The sequence below is a fragment of the Lithobates pipiens genome, unplaced genomic scaffold (genome assembly GCF_037356315.1).
Source record: "Lithobates pipiens isolate NorthernLeopardFrog02 unplaced genomic scaffold, aLitPip1_a1.2 Scaffold_19, whole genome shotgun sequence".
NCBI classification, from domain to species: domain Eukaryota; kingdom Metazoa; phylum Chordata; class Amphibia; order Anura; family Ranidae; genus Lithobates; species Lithobates pipiens.
Genome location: NW_027507764.1, coordinates 190,112,043 through 190,134,097, shown reverse-complemented (window position 1 = coordinate 190,134,097; position 22,055 = coordinate 190,112,043). Strand labels below are relative to the sequence as shown.

Sequence of the window (22,055 nt, the reverse complement as noted above, 5' to 3'; positions counted from 1 at the left end):
CAGGGATGGTGAAAGCCCAAGTCCATGAAACTTAAAAATTATCCCCTGCAGTAGGGTGTCACTGTAAGGGTTGATTGCTTGTTTAGGTCTTGGGGACATAGTAAACCAGATCTACCTACCTGGTCCTCCATGGTGCTAGACCAGTCCCAAAAGCAAGCTCCTCTGGGCCCTGATTTCATCAATACCAATCAATACCACTACAATACCAATGCAGGGCCCAAAGCTCTGCATTGGATGTAATGGCATAAAGAGACAGTCCACTGCCAGAACATGGGGAAGCACCAACTGCTGGGAGAGCAGAGGGTCAGGTAAGTCAAAGTACAAAAGCTCTCTCATAGAGTAAATGAGCAGTTAACCCTTGTACCCTAACACCACTGCAAGAAAATGAGTGCAGTCCCACTGCAAGAGATGATTTTTAGGTTTTGCAGGGTTGGGCTTTAATTAGCTTATGAAACAAGAGATGTTTTGCCATGCCAAAGACCTCTGAAAAAATGTTTTATTAAACTATCACATCAAAGCCTAAAATAGCAAAGTTTTGGGGCCACGCAAGCATGCCACATGCCTGAAGAAGGGAAAGTATTGCTATTATACATTATGATGTTATAATTTAATACAATATTTGGAAGAAATTTCTTTTGGAAATCTTTGGTGTGCTGGTGACATATCTCTTGTTCTATTGTTCCAGCCGATGGTTTCTGCAGCACACACTTACTTTACAGCCTATTCCAGGAACTTGTACATTGTAAATATTCCTCTGGACTTAATTAGCTCATGGACACTAAAAGGGTCACATCAATATGGATTGCAGGAGCAGTATCGAAAGCAGAAGTGGATCAACAATTTTCAACATAATTTGCTCATTCTCACTATGCTCCACAACCTCTATTCCCTGTACACATGACCAGAATTCCGCTGAAACTGTCTTGCGTACACACGATCACACCAAAGTCCGACCGTCAAGAACACGGTGACTTAAAACACGTAACACGCGACTAGAAAAAGGAAGTTCAATAGCCAATAGCTTCCATCTCGTACTTGCTTCAGAGCATGCGTCGCTTTGGGTCTGTTGGAACACCATACAGATGAGCAGTTTTCCTGATAGGAATTGGTTCCGTCGGAAATATTTAGAACATGTTCTATTTCTAGGTCCGTCAGAATTTTCGATGTAAAAAGTCTGATGGGCCATACACATTATCAGAATATGCGATGAAAAGCCCCCGTCTGACTTTTTCTGTTGGACATTCCGCTCATGTGTACGCGGCATTAGCTGCCTCCTGCTCTTTTAGTTGGGTGAACAGTTCAGTATCCTGCTCTAATTTAATTATAACATCTCAAATCTCACATGTTCAAAGCTAATACAAACACAGTGGAGTGCATGGCATAATGCATAGTCTATTTCAGGCTTTCTGAATTTACTGTACAGTATGTCAGTCTTAATAATTTTAGCCACCTTGATATATGTGAGCAGTGTTTTGGCGCTTGTACAGCTCAAAGTTTTCTTTTCCTTCTTTATTCTCTTGATAAGACTATTCCTACAGCGGGCACGAATGAGCTTGAAAAAGCTGAAAGTGTCAGCATCTGAATCATTCCAACTTCTGTTACAAGATCTGCTGTTTATTTTTTTCTTAGTTGAATGCCCATGCTTTGCAATGCATGCTGATTATTTTCCGTTGAAGCCAGCAGGCACCAAGCCACCTCATTACCCTTTTACTGATGAGAGGTAGCTTTTGAAAATCACTGCAATCTCTCTGTATGCTGTTATACTTCGTCCATGATCTGTTACAAGTCCAAGGCCCAGTCACCGAGCAGGAAAGATTCACCAACATGCCTTTTCTTGTTTGCTAATGTCTGTGCTCATGTTTCTGCCAATTGTAGAGTTTAGAGAACCTAATTTTACATCAACTCGTGTCCTGAGTTTCTTGAGTTAAAAAGTCTACTATTAGTCCTGCCATACTTTACCTTTTGTGCAAATTACATATGTTCTCACAATTTATGTTCTGTTTAAGCATATTTGGACTAATTAATGAAGAAACTGAAAGTGCATTTATACTGACTTAAGCCCCATACACACTATCAGACTTTCTGCAGATTTTTTCCTTCAGATTTACCAAAACCATGTAGTAGAAGGGCCCTGCCTGATTGCATACAAATTGAAACTCCTAAGGTTTGACCTCATATTATATGGTTTTGGTAAATCTGAAGGAAAAAAATCAGCAGAAAGTCTGATAGTGTGTATGGGGCTTTAGAGTGCTGACAATTTAAATTGTGCTTATTTGTAAAGCAAATTTGTCTCAGTTGTTTTTCTTTCTTTGGCAGATGTGTCCCCAATAATTGTGAACATGGTGGCAAATGCACACAAACATGGGATACCATTACATGTAACTGTGAAGGTACTGGTTACACTGGAGCCACATGTCATAACTGTAAGTATTTTGAAATATCCTTCAAGTGTTTTACTAATGTAAAGTGGAGCTCCAGCCAAATGTTTTTAGTTAGAGTGGAAGAAGGGTTAAACCTCTGTCAGGTGTATATAGTGCTCTGTATACCCCATCACTGCCTGCCTGATGTACAAATGTGAGGAAGAATCCCTCCAATGATGGCAAAGACAGGAAAAAAGACAAAAAAACTTTTTGCAAGAGCATGTTGAAAATTAGTTTTCATTATACATCTATTTTTCTACTATGATGTCTCTGTGTTCAGTATTGTAAAGTATTAATATCTTATGACTTAGATTTTAAATCAGAGCAAGTTGCATGAGCGTTAAAGTCAAAACAGCTATACGCACATATTAAAAGGTTATTTTTACCCCATAAAACAAAATATTTGTAAAGAAAAATTGGTCTTTTTTAGAGGACAGCAGAATACTTGGATTTAAATGAAGAGGGGTTTATTCTACAATGAAATGTGTTTTTTAGAACATCTAATCTTTTTTTGGATTTAAGTCTATTTTTTGACTTCTTGAGACTCCTGTGAGTGGAAGGCAGTAATAATATATGGCAGCTGTAGCACTGACTTGTTTTTTCATCTTACACGAATGACAAGTGCATAAAAGCTGGCAACTGGACACCTAGAGGTACATGAGAAGTACATGGAAGCAGATGAAACACTTAAGCTCCATGTAGTTCTAACCTGACTTATAAGTGTCTGTTGTGAAAGGTATGAAAATCAGAAGTCTACATGTCACTCTATTCTGTTCAGCCAAAACTTATGTCACTTGTTAAAGATTTATAGTTCTTTGGATCTTCAGTTATCTCTTGTGTATTTTCTCCACATGAATCCCAGAAATGAATCATTTATAATGTGTTTAAAAATAAGATCAAGTTATACCAAACAGATTTCTGAACTAGTCCTGTTTGTCCAAAGTTAATGTAATCAGAATTCATTTTATACTTTCACGTGTTTTATTTAAAATTATATTACCTGGGTGCCTAAAGAGAATCACCAGAATTTTTAGAGGATAAATATACCCAAGAACGAAAATGCAATATATAGCAGGCTACAGTTCTTAGACGTGGTGGCTGCATGTGTTTTCTTTCTTAGTTTCAAGCTAAGAACATTTTAATCAAATACAGAAAATATCTGTTTATCTTGCAAAAATACAGTGTTTTTGTCACTTTCTGCAAGTTGCACCAAAGACGATCTTCCTTCCTAGCTATCTTCTGTTAATTACCAATTTCCCTACCCCCCCACCCCCCATGTATAGGCATGTTTGTAGTCCATATAAGGAGAACAGCCTAAGGTGCCTTTTGTGCCTCTCTTTATAGATACACTGATACTAAACACCCAGGGATAGAAAGTGTGTTATTTGCAGGATTACCAGGTGAAAATAAAGCCAATAAAGTTGAAAAGGGACAATAAATGCAACCATAACACCAAGCCCTAATAATCTGCAATATGTTACATTTTTGTTTTGGGATTTAGATGTTTTTTAAGCACTGTAACAGCAGAGCTAAAGTACTAATTGCTATCCCTTGTTTTCTCCTCTTCATTTAGAAACATAGTAAAGATCATACAGTATGTATCAGACATACTGTATGATACTAGAGTATAGAGTATGTTATAACCAACTGTGAATCCTTCCCTATGCAACTACATCAAATGCTAATATGTGTGGCATCCCGTATTTGCCTCACTATTTGTAAGTGAATCTACCCTTCACAGCAATTTATTCAGTTGTGTGTAAACGGAAAATCAACCTTTCAGTATGTTGGGCATCATGTCTTACTGTAAAAGTTCCTTCAGTTGGCCTTTGGCCTGTTAACAGATCTTTCAGATTGGCAGCTCAGCCAACTGATGGAGTGCACACATTGACCTGAAAATGTTGCTACTAATTACAAAGGCAATAGATTGGTGTTGTCAGCCTGTTGCTGTTACTTGCAGGATCCATGGGCTAAAAAGTTTGCAAGTACAAAAACTTTAATATTAAAACCGTATACAATAAAGCATAATGCCTAACATACTGAAAAATAGATTTTGAATTTACACATACGGCACAGTGGTGTAGTGGTTAGCACTCTCACCTAGCAGTAAAAAGGGTTGCTGGTTTGAATCCCAACCATGACACTACCTGCCTGGAGTTTGCATGCTCTCCCTGTGCCTGCATGTGTTTTCTCCCACACTCCAAAGACATGCTGTTAGGTTAATTGGCTTCTGTCCAAAATTGTCCCTAGTATATGAATCTATATGGACCTCGGATTTTGGGCTCCTTGAGGGTAGGGACGGATGTGAGTGTGCAATGTACAGGGATAGGGACAACTGGACACTCAGGTTGAAGTGGATGGACCGGTGTCTTTATTCAACCTTACTAACTATGTAACATATGATAATTATGAAGTGCAGGTCTGGGCAGGCTCAAGAGCAACATCAAGATGCAAAGTCACTATGTTCCCATCAGACCACTATGGACATGTCTACCTGTAGTTTAGAAGCTTTAATTTAAGCACAGATCACTTTAAATATAGACTGAAATATATACATATATAAATATATATATATATGTTTATTGAATATATTATTTATATCCCACATATAATTAACAAATATATTGTCTGTCTATAAATTCATATTCAGGACTTGTTGCACTAACAAATCTGGAACCAGAAAAGCTGCTTCATTAAAAAAAGGAGAGCTAATCCTTGCATTCTTGTACATTTTCTCAAAGCATTATGCGTAGATATCTAGAACAATACCAAACGGCAATAAAACAGCTGTACCTGTTCTGTGGTATCAAAGAGGATTTAAAGTCTCTTGTTCTGTCTTCCATCTAACACTTGAATAAAGCTATTGGATTACAATAACATAGGTCATCGGGAGACAAATGGCCTGAAGAATTTTGCCAGTATGATACAACATTGGTTTAAATGTAATCCCTTTTCTTTGTTATTGCTTTCTGAAGGTATTTACGATTAAAAATAAGGAACTTAATTACAGTTTTACTTTGATTTATTCTGCAAACAGGGAATGAGCCGTGACTCTGTTTGATTGACTATAAAAAAAAACAAAAAAACTCAACTATATACCTGTACAATTATAAAATTGCTTACATTAGTCTATAATTTTAGTGACAACAATAAAAGAAATGTCCTAAGGAAATATTTTTTATCACACTGTGTCTCAAGCTGTTTTTCATCCGCCTACTACCATTTTTGTGGTAAGATTTTTGGTTTGCTAACATGCCATCCACTAAAAATAATAGGATCAACTGACAGAAGCAGCAAGAGATCTTTTACAGAGATGCCAGCATAGGCTAAAGGAAAATGTATGAAAGTGAAAATAAAAAATCACCAGCAAATTTTATAATACAAATATACTCCCTTTAAATTAGTTTTCTATTGTTAACTGCAAAAGTATTTTTCCAAATTAGTTAAAAACAAGATTTGCTGGAATTCTTTTTTTTTCTACTTCTAAAACTCTTATAAATAGCTTTTACTTTGCATATTTGTGACAAAATGTGTGGTTTGGATACAGTTTTCCCTTAATTAGACAAAAATAAGAAACCCTAACCAAAAAGTGCTAATTTATCTACTGTGTGACCTTAGCATCAAATGATCTAGATGTATATGTCAAAAATCGCCTTGTGTGTGAATGGCAGTAACTCTCCAAGTGTTATTGCAATACTCCAAGCTTGCATTTTATTATCTGTTTCCATTGCTAACTGTTTAGAAGTTATTCCTTCAAACAGACATTTGAACAAAGTCTGTAGCCTCCAGGACAGCCTCTATTTCCACAGAAGGGTGAACAAGTCATATTATAGTAGTTAAAATTAGGTTTTGTTTTGGAATTTGGTTTGGCATTGCAGTACCTCCTAAAATTCATCTCAGCGATGTGTTTTCCATACCCAGATTTCCTTTCCAGCTTAACCTCCGTGGCGGTACGATTATTTCGGATTTTAGGTGCTAAAAGCGGTACCATTATTTTGCATGAAAATTTGGCGTTTTTATATTGTAGTCCTGTAATCCTTAGGAATAACTCACTTAAATCTGTCCAAACCAGAGTCTAGCAGACATCCCGGGTATGATAAAGTTTGAAAAATGAAATCATAAATTATAATATAATAAATAATTATAAATAATTGTACCAAATAATAATATAACAATAATAAAAATTATTCAATAATGTAATCAAATCAAAAACACTGAAATTTGCTCAGTTGCAGAATTGTCACTGTCATTACTTTTCAGTATTTGATGACTGATCTCCCCACAAATCATTATCACTCAATTCTGCGAGTGATTCCAATTTATTATCGCTGTTTTCTAGCTGGTCTAAAACCATTTTTGATGTAAAAGGACAGTTTTGGTTGCTATGGACAATCTCCAGTTTCCAGGCATAAAGAACAGTTTTTATTACATAAAACTGCATGCAGGACACTGGGCAGACCACTAGGGACAACGGGGATGTGAAATATTTACATACAGCAATGTAATCTGTAAGATTGCATTATACTGTATGTTTACTGTTTGTTTTACTTTTTGAATTTGGCGCCGATCTCCGTCCCCGTGCGTCGCAGCGCTCGCAGGGAACGGAGATCGGCGATGTGATGCATCGAGCGAGACACGGCTCGCTCGTACAGCGGGGAGACAACGCTGGATCCGAGGGAGAAGGTGAGTAAACGTCCTCCTGGATCCAGCGATGCAGTCCCGAGTCTGGCTCGGGGATACCGCTTTTGGTATGAAAATTCCACCCCGAGCCAGACTCGGGAATACTGTCAGGGGGGTTAAGTGGCCATTGTAGACCCAACAAGGTCTGAAACTCTCATAGGCTCTTCTCCACGCATACATTAGTCCACACACTGTACAGTGGCAGCTCTGAGTGTTTGCCTATCCAAAAATGTGACTGTGTATCTCAGAAATTACCAAGTAGGGGGCACCATCATCCAGTCATTTGCAACTAGAGCGAAAGAAGAAGGTACAGCCTCAATTCATAGACTATTTCAGTATCCAAAATGAGGGATTCACACACATTTTTTTTAAAAGCTTAAAAACAAATTTTTTTAGAGACATCTTAAACACTTTTTGCTACCATATGTTATCTCCCATTTGGCACTATTTAACATTTATTTGGGGGTTTTTAAGGTTAGTATTTGCTTTGTCTAGCTATTAGTGGATGCTTTTTGGGGGTTTCTCATTGCAGTCGCTCCCCTTTTTTCCACCAACTTTTTTTTACCCCCTTTTTTCTGTTTCCCTCCTTTTTCTGCTCCTTTTACCATTGCTTTTTTTATCCCCGCTTTCCCGTTTCTTTCCCTCTCCCTTTTTTATTTCCCTTTCTCTCTTTCCTTCTCCCATTTCTTCCCTTCTTTTCCTCCTAACTTCCCCTTCTTCCTTCCCACTTTCCTTCCACCCTACCCCCTTCCCTCCCCCTCCAACCCACTTTTTTCCCTGTCCTCCTGTGGTATTGTAATATTTTTTATCTTATGATGCAGCACATCAGTGAGGTGCTGCTAGATCTATATGCTCCCTTTGCTTCATCCTGGGGGGGGGGGGGGGGGGGGTTCTGGGCATCTTTTTCCAGTGCTCTTGCACACCCCATTTTTGTTGTGGGTGAGCAGTTATATAGCCACCTCTATGGTATTTTTCATTTTCATTGTACTTATATTAAATGTTTAATTGTGTGTTAATGTGAACTTATATTTTATCTCAGATAAATACTGGCTCACATTCCTCCTGAGGAAGCGATGAATGTCACAAAACATGTAGAGGAGCAGCCACAGCTTCTTTCCCACCATCTACTATTTGAAAGCTACACTCCATTTTTGGTACTAAAGTGGTGCAGCCCAATTTGAGCCTGACAAATAGTGATGGACGAACGTTTCGCCCGGCGGTCGTTTCGCGGCGAATTTCCGACTTTCGCCGTCCGCGGGTTCGAACGCCTTTTTCCGTCGTTCGCCCCGGCGGACTTACGTGTTTAATGTATACAAGAACTTTAACCTTTCGTGACACGTTTATCATGTGTTACAGGACAACCAATTGAGACATGACAGCTCATGGACACTTGGACATTCCCCCTAACCTATAAATACACCCGATCCGGTGGCCATTTTACATTCTTTCTTCTGTCACTGTAGGGAAAGGATCCTGTGTGGAGTAGGGACAGAGAAAACGCTAGCTATTTGGTACACAAAAGTTCTTTTCAGGACTGGTATAGGTGTTAGGTCAGCAGCCTGAGTTTCTTTTGTCAGTTTAGATAAAGGGACAGAGCGCTGTATGCTGCTATTTTAGGGACAGCTCAGCCAGATTAGTCTTTCTTCATCATCATCATCATCATCATCATTAGCTGTTACTATCAGGTCCACAAAAGAGCTGTTCCAGCTAATCGTTCCAGCCTACTCTTTTTTGCCAATTTGTATAGGGACAGGCAGGAAGCAGTGTGTCAGGCAGTGAGGATAATTTTAAAGACTTGCTGTTACTATTAGTTCCACAAAGGTTCTTTTCAGGACTGGTATCAGTGGTACGGTAATAGGCTTGTACACGTATAATATTCTTTCTTCCAAATATAGAAAGAATATTATACTTGACTGCTGCCCTTCTGCTGCAGTCTGCTAATCATTCACAACTCACTTGTTCCACAAAGCTCTTTATCAGGACTGGTAACTTGGTCTGTCTAGGGTGCTACGGTACATAGGCTTGGGTGCGGTACAGTCTGCTGTTCTGTAAGGACCGCTATCGGTCCACAATACATAGGGTTGCCGTGCACTACTGCTGACCGCTGCCCTATACTGCAGCAGTCCTTCAGCGGTATAGGGACTGACGCACAGTCTGCTAAACACTAATACACAACCTGCTTGGTCCACAAAAGTTCTTATAAGGACTGGTAACTTGGTATAGGGTGCTACGGTACATAGGCCTGAGTGCGTTACAGTCTGCTGTTCTGTAAGGACCGCTATCGGTCCACAATACATAGGGTTGACGTGCACTACTGCTGACCGCTGCCCTATACTGCAGCAGTCCTTCAGCGGTATAGGGACTGACGCACAGTCTGCTAAACACTAACACACAACCTGCTTGGTCCACAAAAGTTCTTATAAGGACTGGTAACTTGGTATAGGGTGCTACGGTACATAGGCCTGAGTGCAGTACAGTCTGCTGTTCTGTAAGGACTGCTATCGGTCCACAATACATAGGGTTGCCGTGCACTACTGCTGACCGCTGCCCTATACTGCAGCAGTCCTTCAGCGGTATAGGGACTGACGCACAGTCTGCTAAACACTAATACACAACCTGCTTGGTCCACAAAAGTTCTTATAAGGACTGGTAACTTGGTATAGGGTGCTACGGTACATAGGCCTGAGTGCAGTACAGTCTGCTGTTCTGTAAGGACCGCTATCGGTCCACAATACATAGGGTTGCCGTGCACTACTGCTGACCGCTGCCCTATACTGCAGCAGTCCTTCATTGGTATAGGGACTGACGTACAGTCTGCTAATCACTAACACACAACCTGCTTGGTCCACAAAAGTTCTTATAAGGACTGGTAACTTGGTATAGGGTGCTACGGTACATAGGCCTGAGTGCAGTACAGTCTGCTGTTCTGTAAGGACTGCTATCGGTCCACAATACATAGGGTTGCCGTGCACTACTGCTGACCGCTGCCCTATACTGCAGCAGTCCTTCAGCGGTATAGGGACTGACGCACAGTCTGCTAAACACTAATACACAACCTGCTTGGTCCACAAAAGTTCTTATAAGGACTGGTAACTTGGTATAGGGTGCTACGGTACATAGGCCTGAGTGCAGTACAGTCTGCTGTTCTGTAAGGACCGCTATCGGTCCACAATACATAGGGTTGCCGTGCACTACTGCTGACCGCTGCCCTATACTGCAGCAGTCCTTCATTGGTATAGGGACTGACGTACAGTCTGCTAATCACTAACACACAACCTGCTTGGTCCACAAAAGTTCTTATAAGGACTGGTAACTTGGTATAGGGTGCTACGGTACATAGGCCTGAGTGCAGTACAGTCTGCTGTTCTGTAAGGACTGCTATCGGTCCACAATACATAGGGTTGCCGTGCACTACTGCTGACCGCTGCCCTATACTGCAGCAGTCCTTCAGCGGTATAGGGACTGACGCACAGTCTGCTAAACACTAATACACAACCTGCTTGGTCCACAAAAGTTCTTATAAGGACTGGTAACTTGGTATAGGGTGCTACGGTACATAGGCCTGAGTGCAGTACAGTCTGCTGTTCTGTAAGGACCGCTATCGGTCCACAATACATAGGGTTGCCGTGCACTACTGCTGACCGCTGCCCTATACTGCAGCAGTCCTTCATTGGTATAGGGACTGACGCACAGTCTGCTAAACACTAATACACAACCTGCTTGGTCCACAAAAGTTCTTATAAGGACTGGTAACTTGGTATAGGGTGCTACGGTACATAGGCCTGAGTGCAGTACAGTCTGCTGTTCTGTAAGGACCGCTATCGGTCCACAATACATAGGGTTGCCGTGCACTACTGCTGACCGCTGCCCTATACTGCAGCAGTCCTTCATTGGTATAGGGACTGACGTACAGTCTGCTAATCACTAACACACAACCTGCTTGGTCCACAAAAGTTCTTATAAGGACTGGTAACTTGGTATAGGGTGCTACGGTACATAGGCCTGAGTGCAGTACAGTCTGCTGTTCTGTAAGGACTGCTATCGGTCCACAATACATAGGGTTGCCGTGCACTACTGCTGACCGCTGCCCTATACTGCAGCAGTCCTTCAGCGGTATAGGGACTGACGCACAGTCTGCTAAACACTAATACACAACCTGCTTGGTCCACAAAAGTTCTTATAAGGACTGGTAACTTGGTATAGGGTGCTACGGTACATAGGCCTGAGTGCAGTACAGTCTGCTGTTCTGTAAGGACCGCTATCGGTCCACAATACATAGGGTTGCCGTGCACTACTGCTGACCGCTGCCCTATACTGCAGCAGTCCTTCATTGGTATAGGGACTGACGTACAGTCTGCTAATCACTAACACACAACCTGCTTGGTCCACAAAAGTTCTTATAAGGACTGGTAACTTGGTATAGGGTGCTACGGTACATAGGCCTGAGTGCAGTACAGTCTGCTGTTCTGTAAGGACTGCTATCGGTCCACAATACATAGGGTTGCCGTGCACTACTGCTGACCGCTGCCCTATACTGCAGCAGTCCTTCAGCGGTATAGGGACTGACGCACAGTCTGCTAAACACTAATACACAACCTGCTTGGTCCACAAAAGTTCTTATAAGGACTGGTAACTTGGTATAGGGTGCTACGGTACATAGGCCTGAGTGCAGTACAGTCTGCTGTTCTGTAAGGACCGCTATCGGTCCACAATACATAGGGTTGCCGTGCACTACTGCTGACCGCTGCCCTATACTGCAGCAGTCCTTCATTGGTATAGGGACTGACGTACAGTCTGCTAATCACTAACACACAACCTGCTTGGTCCACAAAAGTTCTTATAAGGACTGGTAACTTGGTATAGGGTGCTACGGTACATAGGCCTGAGTGCAGTACAGTCTGCTGTTCTGTAAGGACTGCTATCGGTCCACAATACATAGGGTTGCCGTGCACTACTGCTGACCGCTGCCCTATACTGCAGCAGTCCTTCAGCGGTATAGGGACTGACGCACAGTCTGCTAAACACTAATACACAACCTGCTTGGTCCACAAAAGTTCTTATAAGGACTGGTAACTTGGTATAGGGTGCTACGGTACATAGGCCTGAGTGCAGTACAGTCTGCTGTTCTGTAAGGACCGCTATCGGTCCACAATACATAGGGTTGCCGTGCACTACTGCTGACCGCTGCCCTATACTGCAGCAGTCCTTCATTGGTATAGGGACTGACGCACAGTCTGCTAAACACTAATACACAACCTGCTTGGTCCACAAAAGTTCTTATAAGGACTGGTAACTTGGTATAGGGTGCTACGGTACATAGGCCTGAGTGCAGTACAGTCTGCTGTTCTGTAAGGACCGCTATCGGTCCACAATACATAGGGTTGCCGTGCACTACTGCTGACCGCTGCCCTATACTGCAGCAGTCCTTCATTGGTATAGGGACTGACGTACAGTCTGCTAATCACTAACACACAACCTGCTTGGTCCACAAAAGTTCTTATAAGGACTGGTAACTTGGTATAGGGTGCTACGGTACATAGGCCTGAGTGCAGTACAGTCTGCTGTTCTGTAAGGACTGCTATCGGTCCACAATACATAGGGTTGCCGTGCACTACTGCTGACCGCTGCCCTATACTGCAGCAGTCCTTCAGCGGTATAGGGACTGACGCACAGTCTGCTAAACACTAATACACAACCTGCTTGGTCCACAAAAGTTCTTATAAGGACTGGTAACTTGGTATAGGGTGCTACGGTACATAGGCCTGAGTGCAGTACAGTCTGCTGTTCTGTAAGGACCGCTATCGGTCCACAATACATAGGGTTGCCGTGCACTACTGCTGACCGCTGCCCTATACTGCAGCAGTCCTTCATTGGTATAGGGACTGACGCACAGTCTGCTAAACACTAATACACAACCTGCTTGGTCCACAAAAGTTCTTATAAGGACTGGTAACTTGGTATAGGGTGCTACGGTACATAGGCCTGAGTGCAGTACAGTCTGCTGTTCTGTAAGGACCGCTATCGGTCCACAATACATAGGGTTGCCGTGCACTACTGCTGACCGCTGCCCTATACTGCAGCAGTCCTTCATTGGTATAGGGACTGACGTACAGTCTGCTAATCACTAACACACAACCTGCTTGGTCCACAAAAGTTCTTATAAGGACTGGTAACTTGGTATAGGGTGCTACGGTACATAGGCCTGAGTGCAGTACAGTCTGCTGTTCTGTAAGGACTGCTATCGGTCCACAATACATAGGGTTGCCGTGCACTACTGCTGACCGCTGCCCTATACTGCAGCAGTCCTTCAGCGGTATAGGGACTGACGCACAGTCTGCTAAACACTAATACACAACCTGCTTGGTCCACAAAAGTTCTTATAAGGACTGGTAACTTGGTATAGGGTGCTACGGTACATAGGCCTGAGTGCAGTACAGTCTGCTGTTCTGTAAGGACCGCTATCGGTCCACAATACATAGGGTTGCCGTGCACTACTGCTGACCGCTGCCCTATACTGCAGCAGTCCTTCATTGGTATAGGGACTGACGTACAGTCTGCTAATCACTAACACACAACCTGCTTGGTCCACAAAAGTTCTTATAAGGACTGGTAACTTGGTATAGGGTGCTACGGTACATAGGCCTGAGTGCGTTACAGTCTGCTGTTCTGTAAGGACCGCTATCGGTCCACAATACATAGGGTTGCCGTGCACTACTGCTGACCGCTGCCCTATACTGCAGCAGTCCTTCAGCGGTATAGGGACTGACGCACAGTCTGCTAAACACTAACACACAACCTGCTTGGTCCACAAAAGTTTTTATAAGGACTGGTAACTTGGTATAGGGTGCTACGGTACATAGGCCTGAGTGCAGTACAGTCTGCTGTTCTGTAAGGACCGCTATCGGTCCACAATACATAGGGTTGACGTGCACTACTGCTGACCGCTGCCCTATACTGCAGCAGTCCTTCAGCGGTATAGGGACTAAGAGTTTTGTCACAGGGTGATTTAAAAAATGACAGGCAGAGGAAGAGGCAGGCCCTTCCGCAGGGGTGGTAGGGGTAGGGCAGGAGCAACAGCCTTGAGCCAAAGTGGGAAGTTGCAGAAGGTGCGTTCAATTACTTTAAAGGACGCACCAGACTTGGTTGAGTGGCTCACTCAGCCTTATTCTTCTGCACCCTCCTCATCCTCTCGATCTGCACCCTCTTCTTCACTCTCTGCTATGTGCACCCCCAAAGACACTACCACCAACAACACCACCACCACCACATACCTTCCGCTTGAGTGCAAATGGGGGCCTTCATGCTCCAGTGTTTTAATAGGGACCCCCGTATAAAAAGCATGAGGGTCAAGGACCAGTACTGGGTGGCAACGTACTTAGATCCCCGGTACAAACACAAAATGGCGGAAATGTTACCGCCGTCGCAGAGGGCTGTCAGAATGCAGCACTTCCAGGCCTTGCTTCGAGAAATGCTGCATTCTGCTTTTGCGTGCGCTGGCAGAGGAGCAATTCCCACTCCCAGAGAAGGATTTGCGGGTACCAATCCAACAGCGCCTGCAAGAAGAGGCCGGTTTGAAGATGTGTTGGTGACTTCGGATATGAGGTCATTCTTTCAGCCGACCCATCGACAGGTGTCATCCGGATCCAGCATCAGGGAACGCCTAGACCGTCAGGTGTCCGACTACATTGGGTTAACGGCCGATGTGGACGCTCTGAGGAGTGATGAACCCCTAGACTACTGGGTGGGCAGGCTTGACCTCTGGCCAGAGCTTGCCCAATTTGCAATCGAACTGTTGGCTTGCCCCTCATCCAGTGTCCTGTCCGAAAGGACGTTCAGCGCAGCAGGGGGGATTGTGACCGATAAGCGTACTCGCCTAGCTCACGACAGTGTTAACTACCTCACATTTCTAAAAATGAATGAGGCATGGATCTCGGAGGAATTCAACACATGTGATCAGTAGACCATGTATATGTCTATAAACAATTTTTGGAATCAAGCACACAGACCTTCTTAATTCATTTGGCTCACTTCCCTGACCCAAAAAAGCACACCGTACTATATGCCCCTACCCTCCTCTTTGAAGAGGTTGAGCGGTGTCATATTTCTACTGGGGCTGCTTATTATGAGGGGTTCCCACCATCCCTGTGCTGTGCTGACTTCCTCCTGGGTGTTCTTATTATGAGGGGCTCCCACCATCCCTGTGCTGTGCTGACTTCCTCCTGGGGGTTCTTATTATGAGGGGATCACACCATCCCTGTGCTGTGCTGACTTCCTCCTGGGGCTGCTTACGGTGCTGCTGTCAGCGCTGTATGTCACGGAGCTGCTGTCAGCGCTGTATGTCACGGAGCTGCTGTCAGCGCTGTATGTCACGGAGCTGCTGTCAGCGCTGTATGTCACGGAGCTGCTGTCAGCGCTGTATGTCACGGAGCTGCTGTCAGCGCTGTATGTCACGGAGCTGCTGTCAGCGCTGTATGTCACGGAGCTGCTGTCAGCGCTGTATGTCACGGAGCTGCTGTCAGCGCTGTATGTCACGGTGCTGCTGTCAGCGCTGTATGTCACGGAGCTGCTGTCAGCGCTGTATGTCACGGAGCTGCTGTCAGTGCTGTATGTCACGGAGCTGCTGTCAGCGCTGTATGTCACGGAGCTGCTGTCAGCGCTGTATGTCACGGAGCTGCTGTCAGCGCTGTATGTCACGGTGCTGCTGTCAGCGCTGTATGTCACGGAGCTGCTGTCAGCGCTGTATGTCACGGAGCTGCTGTCAGTGCTGTATGTCACGGAGCTGCTGTCAGCGCTGTATGTCACGGAGCTGCTGTCAGCGCTGTATGTCACGGAGCTGCTGTCAGCGCTGTATGTCACGGTGCTGCTGTCAGCGCTGTATGTCACGGAGCTGCTGTCAGCGCTGTATGTCACGGAGCTGCTGTCAGCGCTGTATGTCACGGAGCTGCTGTCAGCGCTGTATGTCACGGAGCTGCTGTCAGCGCTGTATGTCACGGAGCTGCTGTCAGCGCTGTATGTCACGGTGCTGATGTCAGTGCTCTGTATTACGGTGCTGCTGTCAGTGCTCTGTATCTCCTGCACCCTCTTGTTTGCCTACCCTGGTCCCTGACCTTCCCTCTCCTCCATTGCCTTCATTAGCTCCATAGTCCTGAATTGTCAGAACAATTTCCCAAATAAAAAAAAAATGCTTGTAGTTATCGATCCCAAATTCACCTCATACATGTATTATGCTATTGTCCAGGTGGTGGGACTACGTGCTACCCCCTAATAATTACCCCGTGGCCGCAAATTCGACCTAAAGGTTTGCGAAATTCGCCTCCCATTGAAGTCAATGGAGCCCGCGGCGAACGGTCGTTTTCGCGAACGTTTGTGTCCGTTCGCGTTTCGCGTTCGCGAAACGTCCCGTCGGAAGTTCGTCCATCACTACTGACAAATGCTATTGTGGCATGCCTTTTGTTTGCTGTGTGTTTTTTAAAATGTCTGCAAGAAAACTTTGTTAAGCTTTTTTAAAAAAAATGTGTAAAACCCTTATCCATTTGAGTACAGAGATAATCCATACATTGAGCTTGTACCTCCTGCTTTCTTTCTTTCTGGGTACCATTTACAATGAATGACAGTGCAGTGTACCAACAAACATAACCTGCATTACCAGAACACCCTAGTACGGTCTGTGTAACGCACAAACTGATTTTAGTCTTCATTTCTATAACTTATAACATGCCTTCAGGCCATCTTCTTAGATGATATAATTTAGTTAAAATTCAATTTTATCTTGTAGAGCAGTAAGGGGCTAAAGCCTCCTTCAGCTTTTTAATATTGTCTCGTTATTAAAGTGATTTTTCTTGTATTAGTGTCCCAGGTACAAGAAGTGAAGGGAAATCCCAGTCACAGGCAGTCCCATGTTGATGGCTTATTTTATTTTTTTTGTTCTTTATTGTCTATTTATCCTTTTAGGCTTCATGTACACTGTTACTGGCAAATGGACATTTAGGAGCAGTTGGGTCTCCTCTATGTTATCTTATCAGTTCATGTACACAGGGCTGTCTATAGTAGTTTCTAGGCAGTTGAGTTTAGAAGCATATTTTGTAAAGGAAAAAAAATGCATTCAGGACTATGTGCAGAGGCATTTGAAATGCCAAAGGTGTTTTAAATTTTTTGACTATTTGGAAAAAAAATAAAAAAAGCTTCTAAACGCAAACACGGCTAAACGCGGCATTTAAACGCGGCAAACAGACATTTTTAAAGTTCGGTTACTATATGTCAAGTTAAATAGTTTAGAAGAGGTTGTAAAATGTCCCGTATACAATAAGCCTAAGGCGATACTCTGCTTAATATATATATATTTTTTTTTTTTTTTTTTTTTTTTGAGTTTCTGTTTTATATCAGATACCTGAAGCTTTTCTTTTTTGTGTGCTTTTTGCTATTACTTCTTGAGTCAGGCTGTATGTTCTCTCTATACTTTACATGTTTTTATCTCTTTCTACTGTATATACAGGTCTTTTGCCTTCCATACAACATAATCATTTTGACTGAAGTTAGGCTTTAACCTCTAACTACTTATTTATTTATTTGTTTTAAGTGCACATACATGACAAAGCAAAACCCTGATTTGTTATGTAGCTTTACAACACGGCAGAGCAATTTTCATCTGGTAGTGTTTCACGGTCATCTGCTATCTCACAGTGCAAAATCTGGTGCAACTGTGCATGGTAACCAATCAGCATCCATTTATTTATTTTTTTGCCAAAGCTTAACTGAACAAATTGAAGTTAGAAGCTGATTGGCTAACATGCACAGCTGCACCAGAATGCATTAAATTGTATTTAAAAAAGATAGTAGCATAACAGTTCAAAAGGGGTACCCTTGAAAATGTCATGTGTGGTGTGACATAATGCATAGGGAGGAGACGGGTGAGGTCACTTCTGGTCACAACCATGACCGGAAGTCCCTGTGTTTCACACATGTTTTTTTGCTGATGGCGTTTTGTCATTTTAAACTGTTATGCTACTATCTTTTTTTAAATAAAATGCAAGTTTTTTACTACTTCACTATGGAGGCTCTTCTCTTCTACCCTATGTCCCTGGAGACAATTTTTTAAAAGAGCTGGTCATGGAACTCGGTGTTTGTGGAGAAACAGCCTTGATACTACAGTGACCATCTGTCTAGGATATACCCAAGGAGTGAGTAAAAGGACACATCGGTGGTATACATCTGTTGATGCATGGCTAGACCCATCTGGGGTCTTCCCTTGAGGATAGAGGCTAGCACACACAGGGTATGGATTGGAGAAAGATTTTTTACAAGCTATTATGCCCAGTATCACCACGTTCTTGACGTTTGAATTTCCGACCAACTTTGTCTGACTGTGTGTATGCAAGACAAGTTTGAGCCAACATCCGTGGGAAAAAATCTATGGATTTTGTTGTTGGAATGTCCGATCAATGTCTGATCGTGTGTATGGGGCATAATATTATCTGCATTTGGACTTTTTTCTTTCTTAGCCGCACGTACTCTTATGCCGTGTACACACGATTGGAATTTTGGTCGAAAAAAGCTCTTTTTTTTTCTCAAACGGAATTCTGACAGGATTTCGCTCAAGCTGTCTTGCATAAACACAAATTCTGACCGTCAAGAACGCGGTGATGTATAAGGCCGCGTACACACGCGGGGACTGTTCGCTCAACTTTGTCCGTCAAACAGTTTCAGCGGACAGTCCGCTCAAAATTAGCATGGACGGACTTGCCCACACACGACGAACGAACAGTCCGCTGAAACCGTGCGCGATGACGTGAATGGCACGTACGACGGGACGAAAAATACGACGTCCTATACACTGCAATGCAAACTTCAGCGTGTAAATCCTTTCTGAGCATGCGCGGAACTTAGTTTGACGAACAAGCCTACACACGAGGGGACTGTTCGCTGAAACAGAGTTTCAGCGGACAGTTTTTCGGAATTTCCGAAAAACTTTGTTCAGCAGACAGTCCGCTGAAACCGTGCGCGATGATGTGAACGGCACGTACGACGGGACGAAAAATACGACGTCCTATACACTGCAATGCAAACTTCGGCGTGTAAATCCTTTCTGAGCATGCGCGGAACTTAGTTTGACGAACAAGCCCACACACGAGCGGACTGTCCGCCGAAACACTGTTCAGCGGACAAAGTTGAGCGAACAGTCCCCGCGTGTGTACGCGGCCTTACACGTACAACGGGACTAGAAAAAGGAAGTTATACTGTAACTTATACAATTTTACAGTAACTTATACAGTTATACTGAAATTATACAATACAGAGTGAGCCACCATTTGAGCTCCTTCTGCTATTCTTGTGTTAGTCAAAGTTTGGTGAGAGATGATTTTCACTTTTCAGACTCGTGCTTATTCCGATTGTTTTACTGCTGTTCAGTTTGTGCTTCTGGGTTTGTATCTGGTTTTCGGTGCATGTAGTCAGTTTGTGTCTGTTTTTCGGTGAGTTCTTGTCCGCTCGTTTCTGATTTTCAGCTTGCTCTTCACAGTGCTGTGTCGAGGCTTGGTGTTGGGGTTCTTATTTTGACCCAAGCCCAGTCCATGGACAGGGCGAGGAGGAGTTCATGGAACAAGAATTGGTTACTCCGGGGTGACCAATTCTCTCATATGCCTCTGCTGCCTGAGATCCAGGAGAATAACCCTGATGATTTTCTCCGGATGACGGACCCCATTTTTCACCATTTGTTGGCTTTGCTCACCCCTTATATTAGCAGACAGGACACCTGCATGCTGCAATCCATCACTCCAGAGGAGAGGCTAGTCGCCACCTTGTAGTACTTGGCGACTGGGAGAAGTCTACAGGACCTCAAGTTCTCTACAAGCATCTCCCCTCAGGCTCTGGGGATCATTATTCTAAAGAACTGTTCTGTTATTATTTAGTCCTGCAGAAGGACTATATTAGGGTAAGTTTTATCCTTTAACATCACATATATGTATATGTATTTAACCACTTAACAACCGGCCCATAGCCGAATGACGGCTACAGGGCGGTTGCTGAACTCACCAGGGGGCACGCAAGAGCGGAATTCTGGGAGGACGTTATAGTACTTCCTCCCAGAATTCCACTCTAGCGCACTCCCTGGTGCACGCACTTGAGAGCATCTGTGACCAGCGTGTCCACAGGACCGGGCACATCATGGATCATGGTAAACGCCCGCTCATCGCTGCTGTTTACCATGTGATCGCTCCGTCAAATGATCTCTGTACCAATCGGTACATTGGAGGGGAGAGATCAGTGACAGCAGCGCAATTCCCTGCAATTCCCTGCCAATACTCTGCAATACCCAGCAATGCCCTGCCAATACTCTGCAATGCCTTGCCAATACTCTGCAAAGCCCTGCCAATACTGTGCAATATCCAGCAATGCCCTGCCAATACTCTGCAATACCCAGCAATGCCCTGCCAATACTTTGCAATACCCAGCAATAATCTGCAATACCCAGCAATAGCCTGCAATACCCTGGCAATACTCTGCCATAAATTGCCATACCCAGCAATACCCAGTCATACTCGGTGATACCCAGCCATACTCAGTGATACCCTGCACTACCCAGCCATACTCTGCAATACCCAGCCATACTCAGTGATACCCTGCAATACCCAGCCATACTCTGCAATACTCAGCCATAGTCGGTGATACCCTGTAATACTCAGCCATAGTCGGTGATACCCTGCAATACCCAGCCATACCCTGTGATACTCTGCAATACCCGGCCATGCTCAGCTATACTCTGTGATACCCTGCAATACCCAGCCATACTCAGTGATACCCTGCAATACTATGTAATACCCAGCCATGCTCAGCCATGCTCGGCCATGCTCAGCCATGCTTGGCTGTACTCAGCCTCTGTATGTTGCCAGGCTGTGGAAGTCTCATACACGTGTTATCGCCATACCCAGGAGGAGTAGGAGAATCTATTTTGGGGTGTCATTTTTGGTATGTACATGCTATTTGTTAGAAATATTGTATAAATGGACAACTTTGTGTTAAAGAAAAATGCAATTTAACCACTTTCCGCCCGAAGGCCGTCATATGACATCATTGACTTTGTGCAGGGATATCTGAATGATGCCTGTAGCTGTAATTATCAAACTATAGCCACTGCAATCCAGCCCAAATTGCATATTACTTACTGTTTAAAAAACTTTAAAAAACTTGTTTCCAGGGGTTAGCCAGTGCCATCTTAAGTATTGTTTTCTGAGTCAACAGTGGAGTGTATTTCTGCCCTTACATTGAGCACTTCCTGTACTCTTAACCAAGCCTACTTCTTAATTCAATGTTTCTATGTCATCCCTGCTTCCCTGTTCATAGCTGATTTGTATTTACTTGTGCTGATTATCTAGTATTTGCCTTTTTGAGTCCTATCATCTTCAGCTGATAAGACTGCAGTAATGCTGTCCCATGCCCTGCTTTACAATGCATGTGATGCCACATGGTTACATGGTGTGTAGGAGGAAGCTCTGTGTGATTATGCAGCCTCCTGGGATATCAGTGGTGTGCTGTAGGAAGTCCTGATAACAGATAGACAAGCACATATAGAGGGCGCTGTAAATCGGGGGAGATCTGGAAATGCTCAGTAACGTCATTCTAAAGAACAAAAAGGATTACAACAATACTAAGCAAGTAAGGAGATATCTGAAAGCAGTGTTCATTAGAGTTTTTTATGCTGATTTACTTGGGACAAAGTTGTGGGGAAGGATTTACAACCACTTTAAGTTATTGATTAGTAAGTTACTGCTACACTTTTTCTGCGGTGTCAGAACACATAACAGTACTTAGCCGCAAACCTTTTACTAACACTTTTTTTATTTTACTTCCAGTAGTTTATTGTAAATAGTAGCGTGGACAGTAAATTTACATTTTTACTTTTATACAAGCTGTACACGCATTCCTTTACATTGTAGCAAAGTGTAATTTCCTCAGTGTTGT

At 43.5% G+C, this 22,055-nt stretch overlaps 1 protein-coding gene across 1 annotated transcript in view; it reads left to right on the top strand.

Annotated features, from left to right (window-relative positions):
* CNTNAP2 (contactin associated protein 2) overlaps positions 1-22,055 on the top strand; it is a 2,388,168-nt gene that overhangs the window by 1,595,852 nt on the left and 770,261 nt on the right. The window contains exon 11 of the mRNA XM_077491601.1: positions 2,317-2,423. Within this exon, the coding sequence (XP_077347727.1) occupies positions 2,317-2,423 (107 nt within the window). The remainder of the gene's footprint in view (positions 1-2,316; positions 2,424-22,055) is intronic.